Below are 22,242 nucleotides of genomic sequence, written 5' to 3' on the forward strand. Positions count from 1 at the left end.
CTGGAGTGTTTTTTCATCCTGGTGGTGCAGGTGGGATGTAGGTTATTCAGCATGATGGTTTCAAAGCTGGAGGAAATGCCACCTGTGTCCCAACAGGACTCTGGGACCAGCCAGTGCGGTGCCTAGTATGAGAGCTCAAGTGATGACAGCACATAAACATTTAACTCCAAATTAACAGGATGTTCCTGTTTTCAAAAGCTGCTCTTCCTTTTGGAGCATGTCACTGCCTTGTAGATGAGTCAACAGTGAAGGAACACAAACAGTACTTAAACTGTCGTCTGAGTATGAAAATGGGTCAGATAAAAATGGCAAGTCACAGCTGACTGAGCAAGAGATTAGTTGCTGAGCTCATCTCAGATGTTGCCACTAATGTCTTTTTGGATCTGCAACACTCAAAGCAAAGTTACAAATGAATGCTAGAGGAACACTAGTCATCCAAGAGACCCCTTTCAGTTAATTGAAAAACTTGAGTGCAGTTTATATTGTGAGCTTTCTAATACTTGTTCACAGCAGTTCAAGGAAAACTAAACCTATAGTCTGGCTTCTTGGAGGTGGTTGAGCTCTAAGTGATTCTGCCTCATGAGTTTGCAGAGTGCCTGAAGAGTTTTGTCCTAAAAGACTTTTTAAGTACCACATGTGATAGATACAAAGGACAGATGGAGGACCATGAAATAGGTCTGAGGCATCTTGTTGGAGTGATCACAAATCAGACAGTTGATTAAGTTAGATTGCCTTGTTTCAAAAATCAGAATTGCTATGCTAAATAGTCTTAAGATACTGTGTTTTGGTTGGAGTGTCTAGACTTTGGGCCGCTTTGCCTTGTGACCACTTCTGTCCAAATATTACTTCCTACTTTATGCCAAATCCTGGATTTTAGTTTGTCTTAGCTGCTTTAAAGCTGGATCATTTTAAAGCCTGTTTTGAATATGACAAAAAGTCATGTATCTTTTTATAGAGACATAACATAATACAGTGTTCAGGAGAGATTCAGCTTCCAGTTGTGTAGGCATAGTCTTGTCACAAGGGAAGCTAAGATGTTGGGTATATTGACTTCAAAATCTGTTCAACTGTTGGATTGTTATGTTGTGTTGTTTTTTTTTAAATAGTTATTGGCTAGAACATTTTAAAAAAGCCAAAAAAAACCAAAACAAAAAAACCCAAACAAACAAGCAAAAAAAACCACCACCAGAAAAAAACCTGAGGCAATGAAGTCCAAACAGATTCAATGTATTTCTGATCAAGTAACTTACTTTGTATTTAGTCACCTGGTGTAGTTGGGGCGGCAGAGATGCAATAGCTCCCAAATACAGAATTGTGAGTCTTAATTGAATGCATTAAACTCGTAAGGTTTTTTTGACACAGTTTCTGCTTTTGATCTTAGGGCCTTTCAGTTATCTTGATGATGTCCCATTTAAGATAGGAGACAAATTCAAAATGCCAGCAAAGGTTGGATTACCCATTGGTTTCTGCCTGCCTGATACTTCTCAGCTTGTCAGAGAAGCCCAGGTAAGTGATGTGTTTTGCCTTTTCACTGTTTTCCCCCCTCACCCTTGGCCCCCAACATGTGGTGCTGTAAATGGCAAGTAGTCACAGTTTGCACATGTGTTCAAATGTTAAACTTGTTGGTCCTGTAGTGTCATTTCTTATGCTAGGCAGTAGTTGCAGAAGATCTGTTAGAAAGATAAAAATATGGTAGGCTGTGCAAAAAGCTTCTACTTCTTACTGCTTTAAAAATCCTAATAGCATTTATTTTAGTGTATCTACTTCAAAAAAGCACAATGTTTTTGTGTAATAGTTATAGGTCTAAATGTTACCCTGACTACATTTGAGTAGCATTTTTAAGAGGAAGGATGCTAAGAACTGATACACCCATGCTATGGCATACTTGCAGAATCTTGTATGAGGGTAGCAAGTGTTTCTATGACCATATTTTATGGGTTCTCACAATAGTGTGATGAAGAAACAAATCTCCAGTTCTTGTTATCTGGGTATTTCTGAGTGAGAATTCTTTTCCAGCTGTAGGGCAAACAGGTTACAGCTTGGTACAGAGGGCTTCCAGGTCTCTGAGGTCTGTGTTACCATCAACTCTTGGTAGCATAAAATCAGTTGCTTTAGCATAACTGTTGAAAATCTAATCTCCAAATGCAGGTTCTGATACATGAAATCTAATTGAACTATGTTTTCTCATTTGGATCCATGATTTTACTTGATCAGTCCCAACTGATGATTGTTTTCACTTCAGCTGTGACAGATTGCTGTAGATGGTTCTGCTTTTTTTTTCCTGCCCTGTGTATTACCCTATTACCCTACATCATGGCTTTTTCAGTATAACTGTTAAATGATACCTAATACACATATTTCCACCCAATTAAGCTGGTGTGGGAGAGCTAAAGGAGGCTGTAATGTTCTACTGCTGGCTTCATTGTGCTATGTCTCCGTTTTCCTGCCAAGCTGAGACTCCAGTGTAGTATGCCCAATTGGACTGCAGCACCTTGCATAATATGATGCAACTATGTAGACTATGCATCTGGCAGCGCAATTTGACTTTTTTACAGCTGTAGTGAGAGCTGTTAAAAAAAAAAAAAAGAGGTGCAGGGAAGCAAAATTGACCAAAGCCATACATTTTTATATGAATAACCCCATTTTTTTAGTATTAAAAAAAAAAATCTCTATGGCTTTGGTCAATTTTGGCCATATATCACCATATACATATACACACACAAAACTACGATAGCTCTGCTCAGATAGCAAAGAACATGTAATGAGTAGTGCACAGCACTTCTGCCAGTGGGTTGTTTTTCAGCAACAGTCACCTTGTTGATAAATTGTATATCACACCTCTTGGAGTCTTAGAGCTAAAGGAAGGGAAAACTGTTAATACAGTTGAAACAACAAGTATTGAGGATCTCACTGGAGCTTGCTATAAGACGGGATGTGGCACAACACATAGTGAGTCCCAGAAAAGCCTAGTAGAGACCTAGCAAGCCTTGCTCGCTTGTTGCTCTTTAGAGCTAGGAATTTGTATGATCTAGCAGTCCCATGGCAAGAGCACTCCTGTTTGGTTATGTGTCATTATCCTGGCAAGGATATCTTATGACTTCTTGTCCAGGGTTGACTACACCCTAGACTTAGTTTGTAGGCTGTCTTCTCTGAACATTTTGTGGTTATTTAAAGAGCATTTGAGGCTCTTCATTCTTCCGAAGATACTAAACTTTAAGTAGATTTAGTCTGTTCAGAACTTTGTCCTCTCAACCAAGCCACTATGGTGGCCAATAAACTCATAGTGAGTAGCTTACAAATGCTTTGCTGTGCTAACCTGGCCCTGAAGGAACTTATGTTAAATGAGAAAAGCTCTTGGGATCCTGTCATACCAGTAACTGCAGCAAAATCTGCTACTGCAGGTAGTTGTCATCATTGGTGTAGCCAGTATATCCCCTTTGGCTGGTGAACCACTGGCACTGCATTATGAATACCAATATCTCTTAAACCAGTGGGTGTAAAACTAATATCAGGTCCCTTAGGAATTTCTTAGGGGGAACTGAGTTGGTCTGTGTTGGTCTTTGGATGCAAAAATACTCTGCTGCGGTCTTGAATGACTTGTGGAACTTGTGGACAGGGGGTAGTTCAGTACTGTCAGATCTAGGTATGATTGTCCATCCAGTAACGCATTAGACTTCCCCTTGCTACAGTCATTATCCTGGGGGGAGAGGGTGGGAGGGCTGTGAAACTGATCTTGGGATGATTGGTAGCTCTAAATCAAAACTAAATATAGGAGGGAGGCAAAATAGATATTCTAATCCAGACTGTAGCCAGGTTTTGGTGCTGGAGGCAAAATGAACTACTTCTGGTGTCTTCTAGCTTTGTCAGGCTACAAGAGATGCTGAGAAAAAAATGATGCCTGTCCACGGTAATTCATGTAGCTCTTATTCCATGTTACTTATGTTGCTGTTAGAAGTAGTGGCTGTGATCCTTATAATTTTTTTTTCCTCTGCTTTCCCCTCCACCCCCGGTCAGTATGACTTCTCACTGGAAAAGAAAACAATTGAGTGGGCTGAAGATACCAAAAAAATTCAAGCTGCCCAGAGAGAAGCCGAGCGCAAGGCAGAAGAAGCGCTAGCAAGCTCAAAAGCTGCTCCAGAGGACAGCAACAAAATGGGGTTCTCTGAGGGACCTTGCCCTGAGGCCATGCCTCCTCCTATTAACCCCATCCTCGCTAGCCTGCAGCATAATAATATTCTTACTCCCACGCCAGCCAACAGCAGCTCTGTGAAGCAAAAGGTTCTCAGTCCACCTCGTCCAAAAGCAGACTTCAACCCAGCTGATTTTGAATGTGAAGAAGACCCATTTGACAAACTGGAATTAAAAACTATTGATGATAAAGAGGAATTAAAAAATATTCTTGAAATTCATGTTGGTACTACTGGGCCAATTGTTGCCCAGCTGTTAGATAGTACCTTGCCCAAAGGAGGGTCTGAGTCTGTGTTGCAAGATGAGGAAGTTCTGGCATCCATAGAAAGGGCCACGCTGGACTTCAAGCCCCTTCACAAACCCAATGGCTTTATCACTTTACCACAGTTGGGAAACTGTGAAAAGATGTCCTTGTCTTCCAAAGTGTCCCTGTCCCCTATCACTTCAGTGAGCAATATCAAATCCCTATCTTTTCCTAAACTTGACTCCGATGAGAGTGATCAAAAATCATCAAAGCTCACAAGCACTTTCCACAGCGCTACCTGTCTCCGCAATGGCACTTTGCTCAGCTCTTTGCAGACGTGTGCTCAGAGTAAAGCTAGTGAACTGAATGGACACCATATGGTTGGTCTTTCCGCTCTAAATGAGGACAGTGGCATGGAGACATCAACATTATCCTCGTCATCCAGGCTGCCTTCCCTGGCTGTGCCGACAGTTTGTACAGAAGAAGAATCATCTCAAAGCACAGTGACTACGGTAAACATGCAGTGGCTTAGAAGTGGGGCTGCTGGGGAGAGGTGGAGGTGCGGAGGCAAATGTTGTTTCTAAAATGTCCTGTGGCTTTGGTTTTAGTTTCACTTAATGGGAGTGATGTGTAGATCCTCTTAATTTACATGGCAGATTGATCAAGCCAGCAGGTCTTCATGCTGGCAGTTCTGAACCTCAGGTTATTACCCTGCGGGTTTCCCCAAAGTCTGATATTTTTAGACCATTTCTGGTGGTTTTTCTTTCAGCTTTTCAGATCTTGTTCATAGTTGCACACCTTTGAGTGAAGCGTCTAAGATACCTTCTTTTGTACAGTCCTGCATTCTCTCTTACCCAAGATATGTCAGATTCTGAAGTGCTATTAGGTTTTGAGTTAAATCTTTTCTAGATTTGTTCCTCAGATTGCTTGTTAATTTGCTGGAAATAAAGGGAGATGCACCCTTTTCAAGGAATAGAAGCAATAATAGATTAAAACCCACAGATGTGCTGTGTCATTCAGAAAAGAAAAAAGTGTTTGCAGTTGACCCACAGTGATATAAAAGTCTTTTTTTTTTTTTTTTTTTTTTTAATTTTCTTCCTGAGATCTTTTTCAGATCTGATCTTTAAAAGGAGGAGAATGGTGGTCTGAAATCTGGTATTTACCCTCTTCCTTGTGAAGGAGGATAGAAGGATTGCTTGGTGGATGCCAAAACCAGTTTTGAAGATCACCTCAGATTGCTAATGTTACAGTTCGTTGCTGTACAGCTCTGAGACAGGAGGTTGATACTTCATTTCCTCAAACTTATAGCAAGTCCTAAAATTACTTTGAGGACATTTAACTTCATGCCAGCTGTTGTCTTTGCCTCTTTGTGAATAAGAGCAAAGATTTGAGTAAGCTTGTAGGCTTTTTTTCCAAAGAACCTAAGATCTGGACACCAATACTCAGGAAGCCTAGTGTCATGATTTAACACCAACCAGCAACTAAGCACCATGCAGCCAATGGGATGGGGGAGAGAATCGGGGCGGGGGGGGGGAAGTAGAACTCATGGTTTGAGATAAGAACAGTTTAATAGAACAGAAGGAAAGAAAATAATAATGATAATAATAACAATAGTAAAATGACAGTAATAATAAAAGGATTGGAATATACAAAACAAGTCATGCACAATGCAGTTGCTCACCACTTGTTGACCAATGCCCAGTTAGTTCTTGAGCAATGACCTGCCCCACCCAGGCCACCCCCCCCCCCCCCCCTCCCCAGTTTATATACTGGACATGATATAACATGGCATGGAATATGCCTTTGCCCAGTTTGGGTCAGCTGTCCTGGCTATCTCTTCTTGTGCCCCTCCAGCCTTCTTGCTGGCTGGGCATGAGAAGCTGAAAAATCCTTGACTTAGTATAAACACTGCTTAGCAACAAGTGAAAACATCAGTGTGTTACCAACATTATTCTCATCTTAAATCCAGAACATAACACTATACCAGCTACTAGGAAGAAAATTAAGTCTATCCCAACTGAAACCAGGACACCTAGTGAAAGCTGTATAGTCAAATCCTCTAGCTGGCTCTAAAATAATCCAGTTTCTTCTGTCCAATATAAGCAGTGGTTCTGTGGTCTTACTGGCGTACTGTAGGTTTTTGTGTGACACCATGTGCTCTGAACCAAGTGACTCTGCTTCTCTCCTGTTGCTTTCACCTCTTTTCAGGCTTAGGTAAATGCACTATTAATTGCAAAATAAAGTATTCTGGCAACCGTGTATTCATCAGAGCACAGCAGAACAGCTGCTTACTGAACACTATAACAAATTTAATACAGTAGACTTTGGCAGAAGCAGCAATGTGCTGAGCAACTGCTCACTGCTACAGATCACAGATTTGAGAGGCAATTGTATGATTATGTGTAGCTCAGAGGTGAAACCTCGAAGTGTGACACATGACGCATCTCTAGGGATTAACATGCAAGGTCACTTACAACTAGATAGATGTACATGCAGATGGCCAAATTTTCACTCTAGCTATTCAAATCTCTGTGCTGGATTAAAACTTATTAAAGACGAAGAGGGAAGGTATATTTTTGAAAATGCTGTAAGGGAAGGTACAAACTGATAAACAAACAAAAAAACAGACTTACTAGGAGAAGTAATAAGGATCTTAATTTGAAACATGTTTTGGAAGTAGCAAACCCAGAAATAGGTATGCTGATAGAACTAGTTCTTTCTGTTTAAATTCCAAGACTTCAGACTATACTTGTTTCATATTTCCACAGTATGGTCCCAGTGGCTGGAAAATGACAGCTGAGCTGCAAGAAATTGAAGTAAATTCAACAAAAGTATTGAAGTAAATGTAACAAAGATCCTCAGAGTATGAACATGATAGTAGGAAGTCACAGTCATGCCTGTGGCTGGGACCAGTAGGGTCATGCATCTCTTTTCTGCAAGGTTACACAAGAATAAGCCTGTCCTTTTTAGAAAGCCTCAGGACAGTTATATGTCCCAGCATATCCTACAGTGATTTTTATATATAATTTTTTTTCCCACAAGACTGGAAATTGTAAGTTTGGATTTGGAGTTACTACTGGAGTTTATGCTTTACCAGTGAATTGAATCTTGGATTTTTTGGATGGAAATAAACCTGTGATTTCTCTGAGGCTGCACTGATTCTGTCCTGGGTGGTCCCCTCTCCTCTGTTTTATGAAGCTCACTGGTTTGCTTTTTGCACCATTGGCAGAGGGAGACATGACTAGTGAAGGCAATGGGTTGGAGTTCGACAAAGCTGGTCAGAAACCTAAGTAGCACAATGCATTTTATATAGAGAAATTTCTGGTTACGGGAGGAGGGGGTACTCATTCATAAACATTCAGAATATATGCTGCTGCTGTAGCATGATGTGTGCAGGTACACCAGCTGCCGCGAGGGCTCACGGCCTCTGTATGAAGTCCCTGAAATAAGATACATTGTGCAGGCACATACTGAAAGTGCTGCATGTCTGCTTCTTGAAGGGCACTGAGATGGAAGTTTGAGACATAACATAGCATGGCTGCTGAGTGACCAGTCCTGGCGTTGTGCCCTGCAATTCAAAGGAAGAGTTGGTTTTCCCAGACTCTCCAATCTCTGGTGTCAGAAGCAGTTTTGGTTTTCCTGGCTGCAGCATCAATAACAAAGCATCATCCTTCAATTTGGTAACCAGCTGATTTCAGGGCTACTCCAGACCCCCATTTCATAGAATATGTATCCCATATTCTAGGGCTTTTTGCTCTGGTAGAAGTGCCTGGAGAGGGTGTGTGCAAAGAGCTTTGAACCCCTCTACCACCATGAGGAGAGGTTCTTGGGTAAACCAGTCCATCAAACTGAATATGATTCCTCAGGCTTTGTCTCCTAGAGGAGAAGTTCTTACCCTGGAGATGAAAATGGTCAGAAATGCAGAACAAAACCTCTTTGGTGGTGGTTTGGGGGTTTTTTTTGCAAATAAGTGGAATTTGTCAAAATCCTAATAGATTTTTTCAGAACTGTTTTTCTATAAAGATTTTTTTGTTGTGTAGTTTGGGCCTGATGAAGGCCTTTCTGAAGGAAGTGGACAAGCTTTCAAGCAGTCTATGTTGGCATAACAGGTATCAAGAAACGCAAAAAACTGAGGCTGTTGGTCCACAGTGGTTTCTTGCAGCCTTTCCTAATTCTATTTAAAATGCAGGAAGACTTTTAAATGGATGAACTGAAATGTGCAGATTTGGTGGGGCAAAGTTCTGCCTTTGCACTGCTGTTATCTTGGGCAAAGTAGTATAAAGCGGTGGATTGATTCTGCCCTCTGGCAGCCTGGTGCTGCAGAAATGGAGCAGGTGTACAGCAGGGAATGTTACCCAGCCTTGTTGGCATACTGAAAATAGGAACAAGTGTTGAGTGTTGGTAGAAAAATCACATGCTCTTTTTAGCCAGTGTACCACATTGCTCATGTACAGTGTATGAAATGGAGTGCTTTGAGAGTAGAAAAGGGGTATATGTTTCTCTTAACCCTTCTCATGGTCAAAAAGTCAAGGCACTGTCACTTGGGCTGCATAGCACTGGGTCAAGAGCTGAACAGGAGCCAGTGTGTTACACTGAGCTGTATGAACATGTAGGTTTTACAGTGACAGAATAAACAAGCTTACAATTATTATGAGGGGGGACACAGCCTTCTTGGAGTATAATCCGTTTGTAGAGTGCTGAGAGAAGAAACAATCCTTATGATGGCTGTGCTATAACTACACACAACTCTATAATGTCTGCATCTCACATGTGCAAGCCTGATCAGACCATAAGTCTCCCTAATATGGCAGACTTATTCCCAGATCTCTCCCATAAAACTCTTCTCCCACAGCTGTACCAAGTTCTTCTCACTGGCGCATAATGCTTATAGTCATCTTATTCATGTGTTGTCCAACAGGTACACCCAGACTACAAGGAAACAGAAATCCCTGTGGTAAGTTCCCAAATACCTGTGTGCTTGCACTAGATCATGTTTCTGAGAATCTCCAGAAGTAGTGTTCCTTTGAGTACAAAAAAATCATAGGTGATGAGCAAACTTGGGGTGAAGGAAGCAATATCCATGCTTCCTCTGAGGTACAGAGTTTGGCTATATCATAAGGACCTTCAACTGTTGCAGAAGTTGGGTATTGAAAGGTTTTGGTCCCACCAGTAGGAGAGGGTATATTGTGAAGAATCTGGGTTGTTGATTGTTGTTTTGAGGGTAAAAAAGAGTATGGTGGGAGTCAGACTACGTGCACTTCTTGGTTTCATCCTAACAGTGAGTAAATTCCCAAGGGCAGTCTGGAAAGCCTCTTGATTTAATTACATGGGGTACTGTGGTTCTGCAACAGCGAGAAATGGGATGTGGGGATGCAGATGACCACCATCACCTCAGCCTCTGGGTTTTCCCCTTTAGGTAACACACCAAAATTTCCCAGTGTCTGAAGTGCCCAATAACACCAGCTGCACAAAGTGGTTGGGTAGCCCCACTCCTGAGCTACAGCAGGCCCTCTCTGCTAGTGAGAGGCAGTGCATAGAGACAGTCGTCAACATGGGATACTCACCTGAGAACGTCCTGAAAGCCATGAAGAAGAAGGGACAGAACATAGACCAGGTAAGAGCTTGTGCAATGGGAAAGAAACCTTTGGTTGGATGCTGATTCTGCTGGGAAACAACCTTGGGTTTGCAAAATGGATGGGGGGAATACTTTTATTCTAACAGGGGGTTGCAGCCTGTCGCCGCTGCAATATGAACTGCTAAAAAAGTTGTCACCTGGCAGTAAAGACTCCCCAGACCAAAGAAAATAGTGTCTGTGCCTGTTTCTGATGAGAGACTGCTTGAGTCAGCCACACCTGTGGGTGCTGGGTCAGAGCTGCACTGAGCTCGGGATGGGCTCTTAGCTCCATGTGAAGCTGGGAGAGGTACCAGGTCTTCCCAGGAGCCACAAAACCTTCCACAGGAAGCTTAGTGTGTCTCTATGCCATGCTTAGTGCTGTATGACAAAAAAAGCAGCTAAACTCCCTTGTTCTGAGCAGAAGGGGTTACAATGCTGACATCTCTCCTTGCAGAGAGATTAGCCCCTGGAGGCTTAAGACAGCCTTGAAAGGCTCTCGCAGGGCACCACTGACCGACTTTCTTTTGTGCGCTTTGGTTGTGGTGCTTCCTGCCTCAAGTGTTGCCTCAAATGCTTGCTAAAACCAGGTCACAGAGCATAAAGTGCTGCAGGGTGAAGCGTGGCTCTGGGTCCTGGATCCGCTTCAAACAAACACTTTAAAGTGGGGAGAGCGTGGCCAAACTTTCCATGCTGACCCTAGGCAGGCTGTGTGCTGTGCAGAGCATTGCCTGGCGGGACTGTGCCTGGGGAGGAGGAGTGTCCCAGTGACTTCTGCTTGTGGAGCTGATCTGCTTGCCAACTACTTGCACATCAAGAGCGGTTTAAGCTGTGTGCTGGAGTGAACTGTAGTATCAAATGGAAAAAATGTCCTTTCGGAGGGCAGTTTAAATCCTGCTGTATTTGCAGGCTGTATTCTTTTGCATACCTTTTATTACCTATCTGACCTTTCCCCGTACCTCTCAAAGCTGAGGACGGATAGGAAATTTAGCTGCAGTTTCTGGGGGTGTGAGCTGGGATTTGCAGCTCACTCACCAGTATGCTGAGTTGATCTTAAAAGGCTGACTGCTTGCAGTTTGCATCAGCTCTTGCGGCTGTCTGAGTGGAAGCTAAAAGCTGACATACCTTGACTGCTGGACCAACGGTTTCATTTTAAGAACTTGTAGTATAAAAAGCACAGCTAACTTCTGTCTTCTGCTCAGTGATCAGGCTTGGAAGGCTAAAGATAGGCTTCTGAAACTGCTTTGACTAGAGTGGAAGATGACGTTCACAGCTGGTGGGAGAGCACAGGAGGACAGAAGGGTTCGTCTGTTTTCTCTGAGCAAGCTCTTGCGTAAAGAGCGTCTTGACTCTGCTAGGAAGGACTTTATCCAGTCCCCAGCAAAGCCTGGGGCAGAGTCGTGCTCAGCCCCTCTGCATATACAGAGATGGTATCCAACCATGCCCTGCAAATGCCACTCTGCAAACTTAGTTTCTTTTCTTCATTCCCCACAGGTTTTGGATTACCTGTTTGCACATGGACAGCTTTGTGAGAAGGGCTTTGATCCACTTCTCGTTGAAGCAGCTTTGGAAATGCACCAGTGTTCAGAGGAGAAGGTGAGGGTGCAACATGCTAAGCAATAGAGAGAATGCACCGTGATGGGGAATTCCAGCAGCAATTCCTCTGGTTGATGTAATTCTGGCTTTCACGGTAATGCTGCCTTGTTTCCAAAACTGACTGCCAAAGGACATCCTTGCAGTGATAAAGCGAATATGTGTTAAAGCGTTAGCATTTTCATGGGGACAGGATTTCTTAAAGACCCTGCTTATTCTGGTTGTAATGTTTTGAACCCAGAGTTCTTTTGTGGGTGAGGTGCTTGGTCCAGAGACAGTTAACTTCAGAAGCAGCAAATTGTATTTCAAACCCTCCCAGGCTGTCCTGGCCGTGAATTTTCTTCCTTGTACAAAGGTCTGCCTGCCTGCTTAGCAAATTGGGTTAGTGCTGGCTCTGCAAGAAGCTGGAAAATATGTTTTTGGGGGTTGGTTCATTGGCTGCTTTACCAGCACCAGAAGTACAGAGGCAGGAATGGGTAGCAGAGGGCAGAGGACAGCGGTATCTTTTAATGTCTGTTAGCCTTTAGAGGTGCAACCTAACCCTCCCCAGACATATATGTGCCTTCCTGCCTTTCTTGGACTTAATGATGAGCTTGCAAACAGAGGAACAACAGTGTGAAGGTGGGAGAAGTAACTGAGTTCAGGAAACACATTTGCAACTGGCTTAGCCCCCAAAGTGGAAATGGCTAATCTCCTGATTGCCCATTTCAACCTGCTTGCTTGTTTTTGGTTTTTTTCTTACCCCTGGAGTGGAGCAGAGGCACTATAAATGGCAGAGGGTTCATAAAAGTCTGATCAGCTGATGCATTTCTTGTCACTTCATTTTTTCAAAGCTCAGGGAGGATTTGTGGTTCATGCTGGTAGTATCATACACAGTCTGTCCAATAGGGTTTGTGTTAATCCCCCAGTTTTGCCCTAGATCTGAGAAGCCAGTTGATAGCCAGGGCTACTGTACTGTTCCCCAAGTGGAAGTAACTTTAAAAAAAACTCAGATGCAGCAGGAACTGCTGGATGAGGGAGCAGGGTGCTATTGATCAGCATTTCTGGGAGCCCAAATTGGGCCAGGCTGATATACTTCCTACTGGGAGAGAGACACCCCCACAGACTGAGCTTTGGTGCCTTTGCTGAAGAGGATTTTGGAAATGCAGGACTGCAGACACAGGGGACTGAAGGTGAGGCCCTGTGGGCTGCTGCAGCCAGAGCTTCTGCCGGCTCTGGTGTGAGTGGACTTTCTCCAAACGGAGCTGGAACTTGGGGAGAAGGAATCCACCTCGTGGGGTGCCCAGTCGCTGAAGACAGGCTCTGTGCTAAACCTCCACCAAGCACGGATTCTCTTTTCTCTTGCAAATAATGGACTGTCTGTGTCTTTCAGATCACAGAACTTCTGCAACTAATGAGTCAGTTTAAAGAAATGGGCTTTGAACTAAAAGACATTAAAGAGGTCTTATTATTACATAACAACGACCAACACAACGCTTTGGAAGATCTAATGGCCCGTGCAGGAGCCAGCTGAAAATACATTCCTGGATTCTCGGCGTGCAACAGAGCAGGACCAGCCCCGCCACCTTCACATCCAGTGTGACTTGCTCTTGGCAGGAAGGAGCCCAGCTTTTCGCATATAAGGGAGAATGACTGAGCAAGCCCGCCTGCGCGCATCACTCCAGCATTTCTCTTTCCACTGAGAGCCAACTTTCTTTCTTAAATTAAATTTTTAAAGTGTCCTTTCCTAAGTTTCCTTTTTCCAGCTTGGCCACAGAGAGTTTAGACTGCCCAACCTCTACTGGAATTGTACATAGGTAGAGATGGGAGTGGTTTCCCCCCTCCTCACTGTTGCACTGGAGTTGGACGGAAGAATATCTGATTCTAGGATGCTTTGGTTCTTTGAAGCTGCTTTCATGGTGTCTGCTTGTACTGAATTACTTGACTGTGTCGCAGTCCAGATTAACTGGTTAAATTTGATCTTTAGTGCAATGGAGTTTTATTTTTTGGTTGAAAGTTAGTCTGTAACTTAGTAAAACACTGGTTCAGAAACTGTTGCTATGCATAAAGAGAGAAGCTGTTCCTCTTGGTTTGGTTTTTTTTTTTTTTTTTTTACCCATGCAATCCAACACTTCTGCCAGATATGAGCATCCAATGCTGAGTGGTGTGTAAGTTCTCTTGAAACAGGTAAGCTGTGAACTCTGCCTGGACCTGCAACTTGTTGGTTCTTGAACCTGAAGGCAGAGAGCTTGGGCTCGGTATTCTTAATCCCCCAGGCTTGTAGGATATTTAAGACAATGCCCTGCTAGGAAATCAGTTATCTTTTTGTTTTAAATAATACTCAGTGTGATGCAGGAGGTTTCTTTCAAGCACTTTCTTTAAAACAAATATACTCACTGCATTAGTTCCACTTTTCACACTGCTATAGAATTATGTAATAACACCTAGTACTGGAAATCAGGTTTTGGGTTGTTTTTGATAGTTCAAAGTATTACATTGTACATTGTTCAAGTTCTAAATACATAAAATATCACCAGTCTTGAGGAATCTTTAAAGTAATTTGCTAAATATTTTGATTCTGCGGAAGAACAACTAATAAAACCCTCAAATGTAACTCCCAGTGTCATGGTTCCCATCTCTCATGCTCTTCAGCTTCAGCAGATGAATAACTTGCTGGATCCTGCACGCCAAGGTGCTGCCTGCTTCTGTAGGCGTGCATGAACACTGTGTGTTGGGCAGAACAACCAGAGGTCTCTGGGCAGGCAGCTGCAGTGGTGGAATGTGCTGCTTTTTTCTGTGGCTTATTTTTTTTTGTTGCAAAAATGAGGCCTAGGGATCCAAACTCATGTTAGAGTGTGGAGCTGGGAGCATTGGACTTCGGGAGGGCAAAACAGCTCAGCTCATTGCCTCAGTTTAGGTTTTTCAGTAGGAGGTTTTAGCTCATCAGGACCTTGAAGGAGGTGGCATTTGTCTCCATTATGTTGTTAACTTTATATGACCAAAACATCTAATTTGGGTCCAGTGTTAACTCCTGGAATTCTCTGTAAGGTGCTAAACTACGTTAATTACATACCTTTACTTAAAACAAAATGATGCTGAGGAGAGATATAGCTGGCAAGTATCTAGGAGATGTGGAGATGGATGATGAGTAGGACCAGGGCAGATTGTCTTGCATAGTATCCATTAGCACTGAGCTTCACCAGCTGCTAGTGGTGGGGCTGAAATTAACGCTTGTCTGAGGTGGACATTCAGCAGCTGGTGGGTCAGCAGCTGCCACCTCTGTGGGCACAGGTAAAGCGGTTGCCCAGCTTTCCTTCCCAGGTGAGAAATGTGACAGTTTGAAACAGGAAATGGGGTTCCTGCTAAGCCAAAGAAGATGGAAAACAAAGCTCAAACTGCTTTACTGTCACTGCTGAGAGCATTCAGTTGTGTTGTTTGGATATTAATTCTGAGAAAGCAGAAATAAGCAAGCCCCTGTCTGGTATTAGACAGTCCTGAAGGGGCACAAAGTCTTGCCAGCGAAGAAACAACTACTTAGACCAAACCTCTGAATAAAATCATTGCATTGGTTGTGTTAATGTGTGTTAAGTTTTTCCACAGTCCCCCTGCGGGATCTGGCTCTTAACCCCACTACAGTAACCACTCTGCTTACAGAGACTGTTGTAGCAGTGAGAGCAGTGGGGTGAAGATGGGAAGTGATACCTGTGAAGCTGGTGTCCTCCTTCCAAAGAGATGTACCTGTCTGTGTCTTTGCTGCTGGTGTTGCTCTTACTTCAGCAGTGAGGTTTCTGGACTGACATCACTGGGTGGCTGAAGGCTGGAAGTGTGTTTCTCACAGGTGGCTTCTTACAGAAGGAAGAACCATGGAGTGAGGGGATTAACCTGGTGGCTTAGGGGAGAGGCACTTCTGATGAAATGTGTAATGAGTGACACAATGTGATGAGACTTGAAAGTTGTTCTGGGCACCGTGCATCGCTGGTTACTCTGGTACCGTCATTCTCTCCTGTCAAGTTGCGAACAAAGCTCAGCCTGGATGTGGGGAGGTCCTGCTGATGGCTGACACAAGGCTGGGCTCTGCCCTGCTGCTAGCTGTAGAGATGACTGCATCCCTGGTCACACTTGAGATCTTAGGGCTTTTCCTTAGGTTCTCGGGTCAGATTGATTTATGTACCTGGCACTTGGCACTGCTTTAACGATAACAGAGGTGGTTGTGCCTTCTTGTAATAGCTGCTGCTGAGGTTTGGGTGCCTTGGTAGAAAGGCTTGTTAGGAGAAGTGTAGAGGCAGATCAAAACTGGCAGTTGTGCTTTGAGCCAGAGACCCCCTGAGGTGCCTCCTGATGGTTCCTGGACAGCAGCAGCCGGACACGGACTGACACTGAAGAGCCTTCAGTCACCCACGCGGCAGCCGAGGGCTCCCACTCTGCCTGCATGTGGCTGGAGACCTGGTGGGGTGAGAGGTGCTGCTGTGGTCGCAGCCGTTTTGAGGGTGACTTCTTTCTGGGATACTACGGTCTGTCAGGCACTGGGAGCTGCAGGTGCCTCCGTGCCCCAGGGCTGCAGTGCGCCCCAAAGCTTTCTTTGGCCGGCCTTGTGGCTCCTGCAGCTCTCTGTGCTGGGGAGACCACCAGCTTCTGCCAGCGGTGCAGCAAAACCTGGTACAAGGGTGGTTTTGCTCCTGCTGCCGCAGGCTGTTCAGGTTGGCTGCGTGTGGCTGGAGGAGAGCTGCTGAAACACCAGCTACATCACCAGGCCAGGTGAGAAGGTGATCTTGTACTGATTCCCAGCCCCAGTTAATCTTTTGCAATCAAACAGATGGGTGTTTTGATCACATTTACTTCAAATTTTACCAGAGTTCTGTAGTAAATTGAATTTTATTTTAAATAATGTAAATTACTCAAATAAAATATCGAGCATCTGCCATGAGCATTACTAGTCTTTGTTGCACCTGAATCCAAAAGTGAACCCATTTTAGTTCTGTATTTATTTGATTGTACATGGCCAGGGTCTCTTGATCTCTTAGACTGCTGTAATGACAAACACTTTCACATACATTCCTCAAGTTGAAATGAACACCGTTCACATCAGTTGTCAGCGCAATATCAAACAGCAGGAAGGGGGTGACACTTCTAAAATGCTCATTTAGCACATTTTCACACAAGAATTAAAGCAGCATCTAGGTAATAACTGTAAAAGTGGAGAGAAAAATGTTACCATTTTTGACAACAGATTTGGTGGTTTCTGTTGCGTACTAGGAGCCCAGTTTTGGTATCTCCTGGGCATGCAGCACTTCAAGCATCTCTGTACTGTTATTGCCAAGGATGGGTGGATTTTCACAGCCAGGGCTGCTTTATTTTTTTTATTTTAGTCAAGTCTCACATTCAGTAGGAAAAAATAAAATTCTGAGGACAGACTGATGATAAAATCTTATATTTAACAAGGTATACTCTTGTGGATTGGCTGGATGACTCCAGTTTAAAAAAGATTATCAGACCTTGGAAAACTGCTTTGTTGTTCTGTTTATTTGTTGTTTCTCACTGTTCCTGGCCATTCCTCCAGGGAGTGAATAGTTCCTGCTCTGGGAACTTGCACTGGGGTTTGGACTTGCCTTTTGCACAGTAGACCAGACAGGACCTACAAGTGGCTCAAATTTGGTAGCTGACTTAACTCCCATTTCCTCTGCTCATGGAAATTTTTGGTCACTCATCTGTCTCGTTACAACTACTGCTGAAAATACTGAGATTAGGACATGGCACCACTGATTGTGTGAATGGTTCTTCCTTGTATGTTGCTTTAGAAATGGCCAGCTTGGGTAAGGGACTAAAAATGCCTGTGAATGTACTTTGCTGAGCTGCTCTTTAAAAAAAACCTGAAAGTACAATTAACCAATACTGGTCTCCCAGATGTCAGAGTATGTGGAGGAAAGTTTTCCTCCCTAGCATTGCATTACTGGCTGGACATCTCATTTTCCTGTGACCTGTGCACATATACTACAGTCTGACCATTTCCACAGCTCCAAACGAAGTTGCAAAACTTCTCAGCAGCTCTCCAACAGCCATTTTCTGTGTGCTTGCTGAGAAAGTGGTGGGGAAACTACTCTAAGTACTTTCATTTATGCTTTCAGAAGGTACAAGGACTACCCAACTGCAACTTGTTCTCCTCACCTTATGCACAGGAGAGCTCTCCCTCGCCCTAGGAGGTGGAGGGAGGCTTTCTAAGAGTTGCTTGTTCTAAAGGGAAAGCTCAGTTTAATGCCTGCTCTTCCCTCCATGGTTTTAACAAGGTGCTGGGTGTCCCACTGCTTTATAGCTCTCTGGTGGCTGTCAAGCATGACTGTTCTGTGCTGTGCGCAAATACCAAAACACTGCTGACACTAAGAGTCTTGCTCCTAGAAGCCTCATTTCTCAGGGTGGGGAGGTTTCTGAAAAGGGAGACCCGGGTTCAGCTGTGACTTGCTTCTGGCCTGTAGCCTGGACACAGGAACCACCTTGAGACTCATAAACTCAGACCCTGGAGGGACTCCTCTCTGCTCCACAGAGTAATCCAGTCTCAGTTGCAAGATGGAGACTAACCAGTGCTAAAAAACCCCAATAGTCAGGGCACTGATGTAGGACTTTCTTCTGTGACTAGTCTGCCCCTTGCACTTCTGTTCCCCAGGGCTATGCTGTGTGACATGCCTGGGAACATTTGCACCAAATATGCAACCCAGATAACTGAGTGTCACCGCAATTAGTGTATGGCTGCTCAGCCAGACCTGGGCTCCTTGGGGTAGCTGAAGAAGCAGGCAGTAAAATTCACAGCTGGTCAGACAGCAGTGTTCCCTTACCCTTGGCATTTCTGGCTACTGAGCAGGCTTTGATGGAGCTACTACAGGCATTACTGAGGAGACACCAAGATGGCCGAATGTGCTGTGACAGGCCTAATTTTGGAGTGGGAGCGCTCACACAGCACAGTGTCAGCTGAGCACGTTTCAAGGTCACTTGTGGCTTCAGCAAGTGGACTTGTTTTGTGGTTCAGTTGTGATGCATGCAGTAGCGGAGCTTTTGCAGGGCTCCAGCTGATCGTTCTGTAGTTCTTGATTCAAATACCAGCTTCACCTAACAGCACTGTTGGCAGCTTCTGACATCCTACTGCCTCTAACCAGACCCTCTTTTGATGTGAAAAATCCATTCTGTCAGTCCAGACGATGAGTGCTCTACAGCTGTGCCACAGTGCAGAGATCAGACATTGTTTGCAGTAAGTAAGCTGTTGGCCTCTCCCTGTTGGCAGCAGGTATGAAACCCACATGCTTACTAACATGCTAGATGAAGCTTTGGTGCAAATTCCCTACTAACCCACTCAATACCCATGACTTAACCCACCTCTTTCAGGAGCTTTGGAGTCGTCATCCCAAGCAAAGAACAAATGGGATGACAGCCTTCCTTCTGAAAGTGACAGCACTTCTTGCCCTGCCTTGACTTCCATTTACTTACAGTCCAGTTACATTAGTGTGCTTAACAAACAGTGGCTCGTCTCTCTTTCCTGGCTTCTCTTTGCAAACCCTTTTCGGGATAGCTTTTGAGCATTTCTGTTCAGACCTGTATCTGGCTTCAAGGTGTTTTTTTCTTTCCCCCTCATTTTCTTGGCAACACTGAAGTGCCTTTAATGTGTGAGAAGCTGCCATGAATACTGTGGACAGGACTGTCTGCTGCTTGGCGAGATATTTAAAGGCTGCTGAATAATTATTCTTAAGAACATGGCTTACTGGTATTAAGGAAATACAAAAGCTTGTGGTGCCAAGTAGTCATCTCTCATTTGCTCAGAATTCTCTCCATCCTTATCTAAAACACACACTAATCACAAACATCAAACCAAAAGCTATCCCCTACCCACCCACACTCTGCAGCACCAAGCGTGGCGAAACACTGGCTGTTTCCATAGCTGTTCTTTTGCATGTGTAAGCAAAGAAGGTCTAAACTGGCGGAGGTGTTTGCAGGGACATGTCAGTGCCAGGAGAGGCTAAATAGAGCTGAAGCTGGGCTCGCATCGTTTGGATACACTTTGACTTCAGCACCAAGATTTCATCCAGCTTGGTCATGAAGTTCTGAAAATCCTGGTGAGGAAGGCAAAAGAAAAGTTTAGGGAACAACAGTAGCAGCAGGTTGGAGAAAATCAGCATATTTTATGCACTGCAGCAGTGCATAAAAGCATGTTTTCCATTCTGCAGTGTAGTAGATTAAATCAGTGTTTCCCTATTAAAGTCCTGACCCTCACAGAGGTCAATGCCTCTAAATACTGAGGTTAACTTACTCAGGTAGTTTTATCTGTTGGTGAAATTACAGGTAGTACCGTGGTTTAAAAATAAAAATGTATAAAGCACCTGTTAGCACCCTTCTACACTGGTTAGCTTTTCAAACATTTGGTATAGGGACTGGTCATCTGACATGCAGTTTTACAATGTACTGAACTCTGTTCCTGACACTTCTTGTGTTGGACCTAGCAATCACAAAAATAAATGGTGAGTTGGGCCACTCATTGATCAGACATAATAGCCCATTTCTGGGAGACAGAAGGGGTTATTTCACATCAGGTCACAGGGCAAGTCCAACTCCTGCATGGCCACAAGTCTGCTAGATGTGACATGAGAAATAGCAGCAGCATATATAGACTCAGCCAAAAAGGGAACTATAGCTTCCATAGCAACCTGCCACATGGATAAAAAGTGATATGAAACTGTGATTAAAACTGAAATGGAGGCAGTTATTTTTCAGTAGGGCTTGGATTAATAAGGCAGGAGCTCAGACTTGCTTGGCTTTCCAGCTGAGAACAGAGTTTGGTACCTCTGTTCACAGGTCAGTGCCTAGGAAGCTGAGAGGTGTCAACTTCCTCAGGGCTAGGGACTTCAACTGTCACCACATGAAAATCAATCATTCAAAAGCTTATTTGGCAGGACTCCAGTTATCTCATGCACTGTATCCTTGTCTTGCAGGGACATCAGGACTGTAATGAAGACCAGACCAGCTGCCATGGCCTATTTTTCTTAAGCCCTTTAAATACTACTTGGTCCAGTATGTGGCTGGTTTTTACAGGAGTCTCTCCTGAAGCCAAATTTTCATGGCTGGAGAAGATGCAGCCATCTGAAAGTGGAAGGAGAGAAACTGATATGGGAAGTCCAATGCCCAAAGAAAGGTCATGCTGTGAAATAACACTGCAGGATATAGGTTACTTGCACACTGCTGGGAGACCTGGCAAGCTTGTCATAATTCTGCTAGCCAGAAAATGATTGCTTGCTGCAAGGGGCAAATAAATGGGGGGGGAGGGCAGGGGTGAGGGGTGTCGCTGGTGTCCAGTGACTAACAGACTTAGGAAGAACAATCTCAAAAGGTTTTAAAGAAATTAAAAATAAAAAAATAAAAGATTGCGTTGTATCACTGCATTCTCTGCCACAAAACTAATACAGTTTATGGCTCTTGTGCTGCTTTGTGAACTACTATATGTTATCTGGTAAAACATCACATGCTGCTGGAAATCACAGCAAATAAGCCCCATGGTGGCTCCATTCTGAAATCCCTGAGGCAAGAGTCCCTGCAAATGTACTTCAGATCCAAACTATGATAGGAATTAAAATAGTTTGATAATGTAATGCAGTAATGGAGCTTGGCTTTATTGATAAGATGAGGGAACTGGGAAGGCAGGAGGTTCTCACTGGGAAATGTTAAAATAGTCCAGGTGAGAGATGAGACTTCTCACACAGCTGTGACATGCATCTATCTGGATGCAGGAGAAACAGAGACCTGGGATTGCCTGGCTAGCAGTGGGGCCGTGCAGGTGCCAGTCTTTAGTCTAGCCTACACTACTGCCATCCAAGACAAGGATAAGCCAAGAAACACTTGAGTGATAAAAGTCAAGAGCCTGTGAGGGCACAAGTCACAGTGGTTAGAGCATTGGAGTGAGTGGAGCCAGGGCTTGGCACATCTGCAGTGTGGTAGGCAAGTGACTCCCAGAAGGAAGAGACAATGTGGCACTAGGCCACCAACTGTGACATCCCAGTGTCATGCTTTAGGGGTGTGCTGTTCTCTGTGGTATTGACTTACTTGCTCCAGCCTGTAAGGAGAAAAACGTCACATGGAAAGACACTTGTTTAGTACAGTCTGGTACCCATGATGCAAGATAATAGAAAGCTGTTTTATCAGAGACAAGTGGTTCAGAGTTGGCCCACCAGACTCCTTCTCCCCCAAGGACCCAGCAGTGTGGAGACTGGCAAAGACACAACAGGTACTGAAAATGAGTGGCCTCTCCTAGGACTCTGGGAGGCATCAGAGAATGAGAGGAAGAACTGATGAGGAATGTCACATCACTAATTCAAGTTAGTAATATCGAAGATTAATTTATGCAGGTTCAATGGGCACTGAAATCATCATCTTACCATTGCTGCTATCTGATTTATCAAGCACTCTTCCTTGAAGCACAAAGATGCCATTTCATCCAGCTGCTGCTGATGGGCCCGAATTACGTCCTGCCTGATTAACATAAAATATACCACTGGTTACACAGCCTGCTGTGCTACCTATAACTACTGTTGGCCTCAATAAACCTTTCAGAAGGAGGAATACCCCAGAAGAAGCCTTGCTGTCCTGTGTCCCTGGCATT

At 44.0% G+C, this 22,242-nt stretch overlaps 2 protein-coding genes across 3 annotated transcripts in view; one reads left to right on the forward strand and one right to left on the reverse strand.

Annotated features, from left to right (window-relative positions):
* UBAP1 (ubiquitin associated protein 1) overlaps positions 1 to 14,229 on the forward strand; it is a 43,241-nt gene extending 29,012 nt beyond the window's left edge. For both annotated transcript variants that reach the window (XM_075021556.1, XM_075021557.1), the window contains exons 3-8: positions 1,382 to 1,506; positions 4,015 to 4,944; positions 9,351 to 9,386; positions 9,849 to 10,046; positions 11,538 to 11,639; positions 13,009 to 14,229. In XM_075021556.1, the coding sequence (XP_074877657.1) occupies positions 1,382 to 1,506; positions 4,015 to 4,944; positions 9,351 to 9,386; positions 9,849 to 10,046; positions 11,538 to 11,639; positions 13,009 to 13,149 (1,532 nt within the window). In that variant the 3' untranslated portion in view covers positions 13,150 to 14,229. The remainder of the gene's footprint in view (positions 1 to 1,381; positions 1,507 to 4,014; positions 4,945 to 9,350; positions 9,387 to 9,848; positions 10,047 to 11,537; positions 11,640 to 13,008) is intronic.
* A 4,401-nt stretch (positions 14,230 to 18,630) lies between these two features.
* KIF24 (kinesin family member 24) overlaps positions 18,631 to 22,242 on the reverse strand; it is a 31,588-nt gene continuing 27,976 nt past the window's right edge. The window contains exons 12-13 of the mRNA XM_075021555.1: positions 22,019 to 22,112; positions 18,631 to 19,705 (exon numbers count right to left, since the gene is read on the reverse strand). Of these exons, the coding sequence (XP_074877656.1) occupies positions 19,565 to 19,705; positions 22,019 to 22,112 (235 nt within the window). The 3' untranslated portion in view covers positions 18,631 to 19,564. The remainder of the gene's footprint in view (positions 19,706 to 22,018; positions 22,113 to 22,242) is intronic.

This window comes from Buteo buteo, chromosome Z, assembly GCF_964188355.1.
Source record: "Buteo buteo chromosome Z, bButBut1.hap1.1, whole genome shotgun sequence".
In the NCBI taxonomy this organism is placed as follows: Eukaryota; Metazoa; Chordata; class Aves; order Accipitriformes; family Accipitridae; genus Buteo; species Buteo buteo.